The 15,386-nt window shown below is 41.6% G+C and overlaps 1 protein-coding gene across 1 annotated transcript in view; it reads left to right on the top strand.

Moving 5' to 3' along the window:
• Window positions 1-15,386, top strand: part of mecom (MDS1 and EVI1 complex locus) — a 148,194-nt gene that overhangs the window by 44,318 nt on the left and 88,490 nt on the right. The window contains 2 exon segments of the mRNA XM_061682269.1: window positions 1,926-2,077; window positions 2,079-2,276. Coding sequence (XP_061538253.1) covers window positions 1,926-2,077; window positions 2,079-2,276 — 350 coding nt within the window.

Genomic DNA, 15,386 nt, shown 5'->3' with positions numbered 1-15,386 from the left:
AACGCAATAGTTTCACAGATATTTTAGTTTAGTTTTGCGTCGCGCAACCGCTTCCTAAACATACTGTACATTAAGTTCACAAGCATAGATGCGTCTGTACGTCAGCACGTGATTTTTTAAAATGTGAGAGATTTTGATCAGGTATCTAGTTGGGCTTTGGCACTTGAGGTCAAGACCACTTGTAGCAGATCACAGTGATCTTTCCAGTCATTCGGAAGAACAGTTGCTTCATGGTCGGTGAACAAATAATCCATTTTTTTTTTTTATCTGTGTGAGGATTAAAGGTTCCATGGCTTACCTCACAGTGAGGCAGTGTCACATCAGCAGTCATTCTGGAATGTTCCTGAGCCCAGGGATGGGTTTCTGAGCCTCATTAGCAAAGCCCCTTCAGTCCGCAGCCTGTCAGCCCGCGTTAGGCATAGCCCACCACAGATGCACGCCAGGGAGCGACAGCTTCCTGTGGATCATTTCCGGATTTGATTGTCTCCTTCTTCCACTACGGGGATAGCTAGTTCATCAGAAATCATCAAAATATGTCATCTGTTTTTGGTGATTTTTGATTATCACTAAATCTACGTCCATGTTGTTTTTCATTTTCATTTCTCCCCTAAAACTTCAAATGGAACTGGATTTTCAATTATTCATATAAGCACTGTGTTGTCAGAAGATATTGACAAAAATCTGTTAATAATATATCAACATTTAAGGACTGCATTTCTCTGATTTCAGCAAGTCTCTGTTTCAGCGCACAAAACAATTTCCATAAAGTTACTCCTGGACAAGTTTAGTGTGGAAGAATTTAACAGCCTGACCTCACCCACATAACAAATTTGGGATGATCCACAACAGATATAGTGCGCCAGGCCCTGTCATCCAGCAGTTTTACCAACCCCAAATCAGCAATGCAAACAGCCTAGTGGATGTGATCTGCATGTGTCCAATCCTTGTTCTGACTGAGTCCTGTGAAGTCTGCCTGGCAACAATTTACCAGCCAGTGTATGACGTGACCAGGGAAAACTACCAAAGTAATTCTGTTGATCTGTTGTCGGTGTGCCTTCCAGCTATCATTTTATTTCTTCACCTTGAGTGTTTTGTGACATATTAGATATCAGATATATATTACATTAGATAGACTCTGAATTCTTTTAATGACACTTTATAATGTTCGGTACAAAAAAACAAAAACAAAAAAACTGCACCAAAAATTTGAGACTCTAAAGGCTAAATTCAAACATTTTCGACTGCTACATTATCAATATCAAAAAAAGAAGAAGACAAAAAGACAAAATGTAATGCAGACAAATACTATGCTGAAGAAGCCCTGTGTGAGTTCAGAGGTCATTTTCTATGTCCTGTTTCGCTATATTCATAATTAACCCCTGTGCGCTTCCTTCCGTTTTTACTGTATGACAAAGATCAAGTTCAGGAAAAGGAAATATAAAACAGTCAGAGCAGTACAATGCCAAGTTACTTCTGTTCACTTGCCCTGGCATCAGCCCATTTCAATGCCATAAACCCTTGATCCTGTTTCTTACATTCCATGTGCAGTATTTGTTTTTAGAATGCCAACTTAAGCTACTTCAGTCTTGGTTTAGCGATAGTACATACACAGTGATGCAATCAAGGTAAATTAGGAGAAACAAAGATTAAAAACATTTACGTTACGACGTCGCTGCTCCCTTCATGCTTCAGTTCATCAGTAATACGCTCACATAAAACACATCCAAGCCATTAGAACATGATACACCCGCTCCATACAACAGCTTTGTTAAGTTGTTTGTTCTGCTGAGGAGTCTTTTTTTATGTGGAGCCTTGTTGTATATTATGACTTGCTTTAAAGCTATTATGCAAACAAATACAACACAATTGAATCGTTTGCGGCTCACTGCCCTCACAGTAATTATTTTTGTGTTTTACTTGCACAGATGACGGAGATGACAAGTATGCCCTTGAAACTTCGGACATCTTAGATGATGCGTGTGGCTCAGATGGAGACCCTGCACGGTCTTCAGGCCTGGCAGAGGACCCGACGTCTCCGTCTGAAGATGAGGTGTCACCTAGTAGACCTGCAGTCCTTCCAACAACAACAACAAATGAACATATTTTTATCCCAAGAAAACTTGGCCATTCCCATGGACTTTGAATTGCAACAGTCAACTGTGCTAAATGGTGCCCTGGGCATCTGGAGTCGCAGGAGTATTTACATTGGTGAACGCTTTGGACCATACGTCGGCGAGCGAACGCCTTCTCTCAGAGACCCCGGTCAAGGCTGGCAGGTAGGAAAAGAAGTCGGTCTAAAAGTATAGATAATAGGTTGGCTGAAAAGCATCAGTATTTGAGCATTTATTTTTTTCTGGAGTATCGTTTGTTTCATAGTTCACTGGTAGATTTGAGAGAATTTGTTACCATCACTTAGTTACTGCTGTGACTACGTCATCTTTGCTTTATGTGGCCGAAGTAACATCATTTGGACAATTAGCATAGATCCTTGGCTGAGGTCACTTGTCTTCTTATAGTCTCCCATTTCACCATGTTCAAATTTAGCCCAGCACACCACAAGGCGGTTATTTCTGTTTCACACTCAGTGATGTAATGTTTGATTGGAACCATTGAAAGAATAGTAGCTGAGGTTGTGCTCTTAACTCAATTAAAATGAAACACCATAAATCCTAGTTAGGGACACAGTGCGGCCATTGGCAAATCACGTATTCGTCAGACGACAGAGAAAATCGAAGGTAAGGTCACAGGACAAGGTCAAAGGTTAGATGTGGTGTGTCAGTGTCAGACCGGTTTGGTTTTATAGAGGTGGAGGAAGGGTCTCAGTTTTGTCTAGTCTTCTGGTTCCTCTCCCATTTGGAAACACACACACACACACACACACATATATATATATATATATATATATATATATAGAGAGAGAGAGAGAGAGAGAGAGAGAGAGAGAGAGATAAATTAAGGTTTTGGAGTGGCTGAACATTCTCCTTCAGGATTTTCTGTTAAAGAGCAGAATTCATGGTTTCATTAATCTCAGGAAGTTGTCCAGGTCCTGAAGGAGCAGCGTGCGCCAAGACCATCACACTACCACCACCATGTTCAACTGTTGGTATGATGATCTTTTTCTTAAACGCTGTGCTACATTTACGCCAGATGTAACGAGACACACGGGTTCCAAAAAGCTCAACTTTCATCTCGTCAGTCCATAGAATATTCCCCCAAAAGTCTTGGGAATCATTCAGATATTTTTTTGCAAACGTTAGACGAGCCTTTATGTTATTTTTGGTCAGCAGCGGTTTTCACCTTTGAACTCTGCCATGGATGCCATTTTTGCTCAGTCTCTTCCTTCTTGTTGTGTCTAGAAGACTGACCTTAACTGAGGCAAGTGTGGCCTGTGGTTCTTGTTGTCCTGAGTCATTGCTGTTCTCCTGGGGTTATCTTTGTTGGCCGGCCACTCCTGGGAAGGTTCACCACCGTTCCATGTTTTCTCCATGTGAGGATAATTGCTCTCCCTATGGTTCGCTGGAATCCTAAAGCTTTAGAAAATTACCTTTTGTAACCCTTTCCAGACTGATAGATGTAAATTACTGATAAATGTCAATTACAGTACTTTCTCGAATGTTCTGGAATTTCTGTGGATTGTGTTATTTTGTTGCAGCTTTTTTAGATCTTTTGTCAGACTTGATTTTGTCGGGACAGATTTTGTTTCAATGATATCTTGATTGAACACGTCTGGAGGTAACCTGGACTTCTATCTCTCTTTTTTTTTTAAACTGCAGGCTGAGATGTCATCTTTAAGTGTCTTAAGGTAAAACCTTCCGGTTTTGCCAATTCCAGGTATGATTCTAACAATGAAGGAAAACAACACGTCCTTTGTCATTATCATTTGAACAACGCTGTCTCGATTATTCTTTTTCCCAGGCAAAGAAAAGAAAATCAGGAATTTGAATCCAGCAGTAATTTATGAAGTGCTTCAATAATAATAAGCATTAAAAAAGCAGAGGAGCTGGGACCATATGTGTGTATGTGAAGGTCGGAGATCAGGGGGGTGGGGGTTGGGGGAAAGATGGAATCTTGGTGAGGCAGCACTGTATCCCGACGTTTAATTACCATCTTGACAGCGAGCCATAAGTCTTTCCATTAAGTAAATAAGTTGTAAAGAATTTATGATGAAATGCACATTATTCAGAATGGCTATTCAGTGATGACATCTCCGCATTAAATATGGTAAATGCTATTAAGCCCTCCTGAACTTCCACCCTCCCTTCTCAATGCCCATCCCTTGCCCATTGCCAACACCCCCTCCCGCCTGCAGACCGTCAATATGCCAATAAGCCCCCTTTTGGAAGGTCTGTGCAAACAAAATTGATTTGGCAAACGTGCGTTAAGACAGAGATGTTTGCTTTCATCATCAAATCCAGCATGGCGAGGTGATGTCACCGACCGGGGAACGATAAAGTGGCGCTCCCATCTGGAGCGCTTGATGAACAGCCCTGAGCGGCTGTAGCTGCTCTTGACAGATCGAGGGAAGTTTGTCACCTGAGAGGCCTCAGCTCCTCAACACCATCACCATAAATTTATGGGATTTATTCATAAAGGGGAAGTGTGAGTTATGGGGTCCATCATGCTTTATGAATACAGGAATAGTGACTTATGGGAAAGATAGCCTCAGTAAATAAAAGGCATAGAGGCAGCACTGAGGGGTCCATTGGGCTGAGGTGTTCACCTCCGCTGTGGTGGACAGGGCTGGACTGCAGCCGCGTGACTAATATGTGTGTGGGTATGATTGTACAGGTGGTCCTCTGTTTACGGCGATGAAAGCCAAATTTGTAGTCGAGTCACTAACCCAGCAGCAAAGTCATAATTGCAGCACATTTTACTATGAAAAATTATTCTGGGCCTGCAATATAAACCAATCAAATGAAAGACACAAGTTGTAAGACATACAGTTGAGCTCAAAGTTGATCCTACATTAGCCAAAATTTGAATTCAAGTGTTAAAGTTGTATTTGTTGAATGAGTATTTTGTGGCTTTAAATGACACAAGACAATGGCAAAAGACATTGTGTGAGAGAGATTAGTGAAAATATTCGCCATTTCCATTGCTCCCTCTTGTAAAAATTATCCATAATTGCTGAGCATTTTGAAAACATGATTTTTAACATCATTCTAAAGGATCCTGGTAACGTATTTCATAATCTAAAAGAGCAGTCAAATACACTATACATGATGAACATTAGAATTGCCTGTACTTTATATATGCAATTTATTACAAAATATACATTAATACCGCTTTTCACAGTTTATGAGTCTTTTGCTCTTTCTCATGAAATTTCCAGCTAAAAGATGCTCATTCACCAAATAAAAATTCACTTCAACTCATAATATGCCATGGGTATGAATAATTTTAGGCTTAACTAAATCAATGGTGCGGCACGGTGGCCGACTGGTTAGAGCGTCAGCCTCACAGTTCTGAGGTGCGGGGTTCAATCCCCGTCCCCGCCTGTGTGGAGTTTGCATGTTCTCCCCGTGCCTGCGTGGGCTTTCTCCGGGCACTCCGGTTTCCTCCCACATCCCAAAAACATGCATTAATTGGAGACTCTAAATTGCCCGTAGGCATGACTGTGAGTGCGAATGGTTGTTTGTTTCTATGTGCCCTGCGATTGGCTGGCAACCAGTTCAGGGTGTACCCCGCCTCCTGCCCGATGACAGCTGGGATAGGCTCCTAGTGAGGAGAAGTGGCTCAGAAAATGGATGGATGGATGGTTAAATCAATGGTAAACCTATTCTGTACTTAAGAGTTCTCATATGAATTTGGAAATTGACCAATATTTCCTCTTTGGTGCCCTGCTATAATATAGGGGAAGTTGTGGTCTTCACTTCTGATAATATTTACAGTTATTTTTAAAGAGCTTTTTTTGTACACAATGGCAATTTCTGGAAGCCTATGAGTCCATATTGTGTCATCTGGCACATTCAAACTCACATTATGTCAGTCGGTGCCAACAATAAGAAAGCGAGCTAGAGTCTGAGAGAGAGTTATCCGGTACTCAATGAGTCTTTGGCTTCAACCAAAAACCTGTTGCCCCATGGGATTTCTGGGTCCTGGGCTTAAAAAGATGGGTGCCTCCTGCAGTTGGAGGGATGGGCGGAGCACATTAGGGGTGCAGGAAGGGATGGGAAGGTAGGCATGGGCGGGACAGGGCTTCTTAAGGCTTTTGTGCTTGTCTTGAGTGAGAGGCGGAGGCAATAGTTTTGCTGGTGGGGAGGTGTTGAAGGAGATTAGCAGTGATCGTGAATGGGAGTAGAGGATTAGGTGGCTGGGCGAGGCCTTTCTTGGCTCTGACTGTCTCCTGAACCTCCTGGTCCTGACAGGATGGAGGGAGGAGAGGCAGATGCCTGGTCACACATCCTTCAAACTGCTGTCAACTCAAGTACTTTACAATTGTTATAATGTGTGAAATGGATCATTCCTTTACTTTGTTTTGCTTCCAGTTGTTTTTCACACGGACAACAGCAAGATGGTGATTGGTCAGTGGTGCAGCCTCAAAATGAGTCACAAACTTTGCATTAAATTACATCTTGAGCTATACTTGAACAAGAACATATTTTCCAAACTTCTTCATGAAGTCACCGGTGTGCTCTGTAATTTGCATGTGTGTCCTCACAGGATCATTGTGTCTTAGACAGAGTGTGGGAGTGTTGACTTGAGAGTGTTTCAAAAGGGCATTTTTCTTTTTTTTCTTTTTTTTTCCGTGCATGGATAAGCCGCTGTCCTGAATGAATGCAGATGTCTTTGGCCGTCTGTATGTCTGTCCCCCGTGCACTGACGGCCTGTCACCTCTCTCTGTCATGAGGAGAAAGAGCCACTCTCATGCCTCGCTAAAAGCCCCTTAATCCCTGAGGGCCTGGCCACATCCCATCCACGGCTAGAGAGGACGGTCCTACCCACAGCAGCGCTTAGACGGGAAAGGCGCTATAGGGATGAACGTCTGTGTCACTCATGCGCCTCTCAGTGAAATCACATCTTCACGTTTTCCCACAAAATGAACAATATCAGGGTACGCTGAAATCAGCGTCCATGTATTGTTGTTGTTGTTGTTGTTTTTTAATTTCAAGGTATAGATCCTTGATGAGTGACCAGCAGAATCATGCTTACAGTATAAATTGTCACTTTTGCAGGACGATGTGGGTTTTGCCTATAGAAGTGTCAATCGCGAGAAGAGCTGTGCCAAGCCAGCAGTCGGAAAAGGGACATAAGGCTATTCTGTGACACACATTTGTTAAATATAATATTCCTAATATAATAATAATTTTATGATTTTTTTTATATTTAAGAACAATTCAATTGTTCGAATCAAGACGAGGAGTAGAAGTTCTTTTATTCAGAAAGGCAAAGGCATGTGACAACATACCGTTAGCATCCTTTTTCATGAATTCCAACAGTAAGCATGATAATGATCAGTGGTTTAAGTGTATCAGTGTAATATCTTAATCGGGCCACTTTTTAAAAATTGAATAGGACTAGCCGTAATCCTGTTTGAGCTGAGCTATCCCAGGCCTCGAACGTCTTAGCGTTCAACCTCTTGTCAACCATGTGGCTCTTCTTTAGTCTCACCGGGTGTCTGTGGGAGAGATGAGTTGCCTGTTCAGTGCAGCCAGAGCTTGATTGTCTTGGAGTGATGTCCATTGAAAAGCCCAAAGACAAAACAAGCTGAGGGTTCATCGTCCTGCCTCTCAGTTAATTTGGTAATCCCTTTCCTTAGGTTAATCTGTTGTTTGTTGGTGCTGGTGGAAGCCAGTGTGTGTCTAGCAGTGGGGGGTTTTGACGTTCTAATCGCATGTGAAAAGAGTGAGGTGTTGACAGCAAGTGTGGTCGGATTTTATTGCGCGCGTCTCACAATTTGTCCAAACTTTTCCTTTTACATTTTTAAAGACAAATAACACAGTGATGCTTTTCTGATTTCTCCTTACGTCCTAAATTTACAACCCCATTCCTTCATCAGCTCCCCCTCATGCCCTCCTCCTTCCTCTCTCTGTTTGAGTTCCCAGCAGGGAGGGGAAGCTAGGTTAACTAACTGAACAAAGTCAGAGTGAATTGCAGAAGGACAAAGCCGGGCGTGAGTGGGAGCCCGGGCATTCGGAAGGTGTAGCCAGCCGCACAAAAGCCAGGTGAAGGAGGCCCTCATCAGGCGTCCGTCGGAGCAGGGCAAAGGTCATAGGCCATAATAGATTTTAAGTGAATGGAAGAGCGTATTTGACTCAAGTGGGGAGTTAAAAAAAAAAAGACATGAAGAGGGAGCAGTGATTGAATAAATCAGAGGGGGGCATTGTTAGTCCCATTTAATCTGACCTGTCTTGATGAAGACAAAAAGTCCTGCTGATGCTTTATAGCGAGAGTCACAGCACACGCATACCACGTAGGGAACTTAATGGGGGCTGATCAGGTTGGGGGAGACATACAAGAAAGGTTCAATAACAGAATGTCAAGTGTCTAGACAGAAACAAATATACAAAACAGCCTGTCTAATACGTTGCATACCCCTATTACTTACACAAGAGAGAGCCAAAAATAGTAGGAACAGCTGTCAGCATAATATAAGTGCACCACTGCAACTTAACCACAATAATGAACATATCACTGAATCATTACAGCTCTGACAGTGTTAATAATAATAAAAAAAATAACATTATTATCTTTCTAAGGGCATGATATTTGACACAGCGCTTGTATTGGATATTGGATGTTGTGCAAGTGGTCCAAATAATGTGGCTTGTTGTTGCAGCTAACATTTTGCTATGAAGTATATCTACAATTGGTGTGAATCATAAATCTTTGAAATTGAGAATTCTAACAAACAAATGTTGGCAAATACAGTAATAAAGACAAATTGCTTTGTTACATTTTGTTGTTGCATTACATTTTGCCAATTTCATTTCAACATATTGCTTTCAGTTGACTTTTTTTGCATACTGTGTGTTTCAATGACGTCATGGTAAAATCGGGAGGATGAAGTCAGTGCAATGAAATAACAGCATTAAATACATCTTTATTAAGATATACAGTTGAAATGGTTAAATTTAAAAAAAAATGTAAAGACTTCCTCAAGTCCCAAATTATATGCACCATCTTTTATTGTAACAAGCGCACTGCAACAAGTGTTCCAAATGTAGAGCTCCTGCAAAACCATTGCATTGTTCTCCACTAGATAGTCATGTTTTTCTCAGTTACACCCACTAAAATGGTCAAAGGTAGTGAATTTTGAGGGGACCCCGAAAAAGTGTGCAGGAAACCGAGGTGATGAATTCCGTGTGCGGGTCCTATGGATATCTAATCTATGAGGAGTGTGATAGGGTAAGGGCCTTCTCTTAAAACACACGACTGATTGATTCCAAATGTCAACCCATTGGGGAAAGGTTAGAAAGTGCGAGAGACAGAAATTCTGGGGCAGAGCTCGCCAGCTTTTTATTGGTCTAATTCAAGGTAAATGGCGAGAGAACAGCGGCACAGTCCTGGCGTTCCTGGCCCCAGTTGCTGCTAGTGCTTAACTATCAGCTCACATTACCAAGCAGTAAATCTAAGTACCGGTTAAGTCAAATAATCATGTGCGCTAATACTGCTGTACCAAATCACTTTCTTTAAGTCTGTGGGCACAGTTACAGGTACAATCTAAGGCACAGCGTACTCAAGCCTTTGCTTCACTGTTGTAACCTACAATTTCTCTATATACAGCTCTGGAAATAATTTTGAGATTTCGATATATGTTTGAGTAATATGACATTTTCTGTTTTATTCTATAAACTATCAAAATTCCAAATTCAAATATTGTCATTTAGAATATGTATTTGCAAAAAAATTAAAACTGGGGAGTGTTTTATTGGTCTCCTACTTTTTTTCCAGAGCTGTATTTTAATATGTTCTTTAAGAAGTGCACCTGTGTGTGTTTGCGTGTGTTTTAAGAACCATTTCTTCTTCTGCACCTTAAGTTCAAAGGGTAAGGAAATACTAGGATCTGGTTTGAACATTTACGACACTTAAAAAAAAAAAAAACAGACAGGACCACATTTATCACATAAATACCGTGCCCCATTCCAATTATTCCATATTGCTGCTCTAATTAGAGTAGGCCCCCCCTCCCAAAAAAAAGGACTTGCCAGGTTCAGGGAGAGAGAAAGCAGAGCTCCCAGGTGGCAATAACCCAGACTTTGCTCTATTATGTCATAATACTTTAATACCATAAATGTGAGGGGTTGCTGCGCCCACTTGTGCACACGTGGAAAGTAAATATTTGTGAGCAGGCTCTGAATATAAGATGTGGGAATTGGGTTAAATAGCTAAAAATGGTAGAAGAGCAAATTACTGACAGAAGCACAGATAAGTTATGCTTTCTCAGAAAAAATATGACATAATTATTTTTTTCAATCAATATAGCTACAAACACAAATTAAATCAAATTTGCACTTTCAAACATATGATCCATGCTCATTTTCAGGCCACATTGAGAGTTTTATCTTCACAGAGCAAATCGTAGGTCAGATCCATGTCCTAAATATTACACAAATATGTATTGAGGTTCCTCAAATGTGTTTATTTACGTAACTGTAGAGAATATCTGGTGTTTATTTGAAGGAGATGTCATTTTGAGAGTAGGCATTTATTTGTCCAAAATGCTTGTGTATGATAGATATGACACTGATGTTGATTGGTTGATGGAGAATGACTAATTCTGTGTTTCGTATGTGATTCAAACATACTCTTCTTCATTGTGTTATCTTTAATGATTAGGTGAATGAGTTACTCAACTGCTATGTATAAGAACAGGATAATTCATGAAAGGTTTTGAAAGCGAGGCCAGACTTTTCGAGTAATATACAAGAACTAAAAAGCCTCATCAATCACCTTCAAGTTCCCTCTAACATGAACTGTATGATACATATGCTCCAAGTCAGATTCCATTTGTGTTCGTACGAGATTTTTGGGGGGGTTTTGTTTTGTTTACACTCACAGTGACTCCAGGAATGGTTATTTTTTTTCTTGTAACTATATTAAATCAGTTTTTGCAATGAATCCTTTCCATACCTACCACTGTTCATTGTTCGAAAATGTACATTGAACAATAAAAAATGGAATGTGTTACAAATAGATTAGACATCCAGCATGCCGAATGGACATATGTTTTGAATTCTGTTTTTCTTCATCAGTAGGGGACTGAACTTCCCATGTTTCTGTCACCCTTATATACACAGATAAATGCAATTCACTCAACCATAGATGTTGCAGAAAAGATGGTGTTTCTCCCATCGGGGATGTTGGAGGGGATGATTGGGATGCGTTAAAACAAACTCGTGCATTGTGACTGAGATAGGATTGGTTAGAATTAGACGAATACGACAGGCAGCGAACCAGTGATAGATTACGTAGAACAGAAACAAAGATGGATTGATTGAAGAGTAAAAGAGAGAAAATCAAAGTGTGGTGGAATCACCCAAGAAAGTGAGAAAAGTGTCCAATGTCTTGTCTCGTGTGCACCAAAGGAGACTCATTTCCCTCTGGAGCGTTCCCCCTGAAGTCTTTAATGGGATTTTCCAGACTACAGCAGGTAGACTGTGAGAGATCTTTGTTCATGGATGCTCACAGATAAGGGTTAATGCAGTCCAAAGGTTCCTCCTCCACACAGGGCGCTCTGGGAATCTGTCACTCCCTCCTCGTTGGCCTGCAATGTCAACACTGATCCGTCAAAAAAGATTTCTCCCTGCTGAACTCAAAGGCCATTTCTGACATCTCCAACAAACTAATTGTTATCTCCATTCCTGGTAAGCCCTCCAAGCATGTTATGACATCCTTTGCAATATATTTTGGACAGCCTCTGATTGGGCTACGTCGTTCTCCTCTCTAGCCCTGAGTGATCCTGGGACCAGGTCCAACCTCCAACTAGGACACAGAGCCATAAATCATCTTGCTGGCACAAGTCTCCGCTTCCTGAGCAGCACCAGAGCCTTTTTGGGGACACAAATGTCTTTGAGGTCCTTAGAAAGTAGGAATATTCCCCTCTTTTTGATGATAATGAGTGAGTGACTCATATAACTGATGTTACAAAAGATTAAGATTTAAGACAGCTCTTATATAATCTTCAACAATTAGGACTCCTTTCCATAAATCTGAAAAGAAAAATGTATTCCTGTTGTGAACAGCAGGTCTTGACCAGACATTCCACTGTACCTCCATTAGTCTCTTTTGGCAAGTCTGTAATATAATGCTCATTAGTAAATTAATATACTTTATTGATTTTTGAGGGGGCGGCACAGTGGGGACTGTTTGGCACATCTGCGTTAAGGTTAAGAGGTCTTGAGTTCAAATCTGGCTTGGGCCTACCTGTGTATGTTGTCAGCTTCTCAAAGCTGACTTTCATGTAGCTGGTAGAGGACCAATTCCTGGTCACTGCCCCATTCACTATCACCCGGAAACAAACTGTCGGACAGACCAAGGTGTGTTCTGTCTCATGCTCAAATCTACTGTGACACGATCCAGCTTTCCATCAACCCTGGATGGGTTAAAGCTGTCTTGAAAATGGAAGGATGTATGGATGGATGATTCCTGGAAAGAAATGATGGGGCCTTGCTCAGGGGCACCTTGCTCGTGCCCATGAGGCAAATTGACCTTTCTCCCACATCCAGTTGCTCTTGAATCCTGATTCTCCATTCCAAAGGCAAGTCCTTCCAGATCAAGCTATTGCCACCCAGAAAGGCTTTTTTTTTAAATTATTTGTGAAGGGTATCAGGGCTTCTACCTTCAAAGTATTCAATGTGCTTTTACAATGTCTCATTCACACACCTGCAAGGAAAGCAAACAGCTCGTTTGGATTTCAATATTTTGCTTTAAGGATATTATGACTGGAATTGAGAGGGAACCAGGGATGTAACATCCATCTTTCCCTTTGTGAGACAACCACCAATATCTTTTTCCAGGATCTTGTTGTCAACATAACCAGGACAAAGTTTTACAGTGCATATGACTACAATTCTAATAGATTGGCTACAATGTAATTGATGATGAAGTGATAGAACGAAGCATGAGGGTTAAATCACTTTATGTTGTGTCCAGTATTGTAGTTACAATTAAACGTTTGTGTGAAACTGTAAATCCCCACGGTAAGCATCAGCTCTCTCAGCCAACGCAACAGCGCGGCTTGGTGATTTCCACACAGTTAAGACCCTCGCCAAAGGTGGCCTCCCCTCACTGCTTCGCATTCCACATTTTCACCAGTCTCCAATCGTCCCTGTGTGTTTGGATGGCCCCACCACTCTGTCAGAGTGTGAGGGACTGCTGTTTTTCTTACAGGCCAGATCAAGACAAGAGATGGGCCACAGGGGGCTTGAGGATGTGAAGCTTCTGACATGTCTCGTAAATCTGGGGTGTCCCATCTCTAATTCCCGATCAGTGCACGGCAATGAGAACAGTAATGAGGCGTGAGGATGGACATTCCTCATGCCGTTCTCACAGACAAACCCACATTTCTGTTTAACTTTACACTAAAACCAACTCTCATCAGATAAACTCCCAAATCCCAATTGGCTTTTGAGATTTGTTTCTTAAAAGTGTCTGATAAATAAAGTTTATTGTTATTAGTTCATCATTAGACGTAGACTAAGGGCCCATGAGGTGTCGGGAGATGTAAGCATGAGGGATCAACACATGGACGAGCACCCAGAGTGGTGGATGGGTGGTTTATAGAAGTAATAATCTCTGAGGCGATAATCCTCATGTCTGCCAGCTCTATGATGCTGATTTCCTCACAGTTGTCCCAAGTGTGTGGTTACTTTAGTCGAGATGTAGCCAACCATTTTGTGTGCTGCTTATCCTATTCATGGTCACAGGGAAGCTGGAGCATCTCCCAAATGACTTAAGACAAGAGGCGGGGGTGTACCCTGGATTTATCACCAGGGTCTTTTGCATCTAACTAGTTCTGGATAATTATTTTAAAATTCCTATTTCTGGCACTAACCTGTTTACAAAGTCTCCTAAGAATGAGGTGTGCAATTAATTACTATCACTATTTATATTTTCAATCCATACCATATGTCCAAATGGGCCTGAGTGGGAAATTGACTATGAGCAGAAAGACAATAAGTAGTTACTCATCCACTAAAATGTTTGCAAAGAAAAAACAATGCAGAGTGACCGATAAACCAGACCAACTAACAAGAAAACATTCTGGGCCTCAGTCAACCCATCGTGTCCTTCTTCCTTGGATCCAGTCAGCCCGGTAAGCAACGTTAGCTAGATTTTTCACCCAAATGGAAACGCAACCTGTCACTTGACGCAGCCTCCAACCGCTATGTCCGTCCAATCCGTCATCACGCACAGGCAGCTCTGCAAATAGGCCTGCCACTCTCACTGTCATCTGAGTAACGGATGTCCCAGTTACCACTGGATGGGGCCAGGCTACACCTATGTCCACTTTAACCCCTCTTGCCCTTTACCATTTTTCCCCAGTTGTCTTCCCAAGACTTCCTCTAACTGATGATACGTTGCAAAGATGTGTTTCTAGCTTCACGGGCACTCTTATTCTGTCTGTGTGCATATGCAATCAATGCTACTAAACAAGCACGCACTCATGTTATGCATCAATCAACCCTAATCAAGACTCAAGAGCAGTTGCACAATAGGAGCAGTGCTGTGGTGAAAAGAATTGTGTCCTGGATTGGTGACCTAACAGTCATCATAAATAATGTAGACCTATTTGAAGGGGAAGATGGGGCATTAGAAGCTATTTACACTGCAGGAGCCGAGCTATCGATCAGCAGAGGGATGTACCACAGATAAGAATGGGATGATGTCATGGTTATTTATAGGGCTTCTTGAAGGTAAGGCCACAGAGGAGGTTTCAGGGTGACAGAACCATTTTTGAGGAGGGAGTGCATTGTAGCACTAATCATAAAATAAAAAAATAAAAATAAAAAACAGCAGAGTGGCTGCCGATCGCAGTGAGATGCAGCAGTTAGATGCACTAGAACCAGCCAGAAACATAAACGTATGTACTGTATCTATATGCAATATAAAGACACTATGTACAGCCAAGGTATTATTTTTGCATACGTACACACATTAAACCTGCATATCAATACCCACCTAAGGATGCAGTGCCTCTGGTGTGATTAGGGCCTATAAAGTGTCGTAAGACAGAATGGCTAAGAGGCGAAACAGTACGTCTCTGTCGTTCAGCTCTATAAAACATTGGTGCTGCACTGGTGCGCTATCAAGTGAGCCAAAGGCCATATTCAATAGGAGTCTGAGACAGAATTACCATTCAGGGATCACTTGCCAGGCCAACATAAATATAAATGAGCAGCCTGCTGTGTCAGAGTAGTGAGAACTATGAGGCTCAGAGTGTA

This window comes from Phycodurus eques, chromosome 7 (genome assembly GCF_024500275.1).
Source record: "Phycodurus eques isolate BA_2022a chromosome 7, UOR_Pequ_1.1, whole genome shotgun sequence".
NCBI lineage: Eukaryota > Metazoa > Chordata > Actinopteri > Syngnathiformes > Syngnathidae > Phycodurus > Phycodurus eques.
This window is presented reverse-complemented; position numbering and strand designations above follow the sequence as displayed.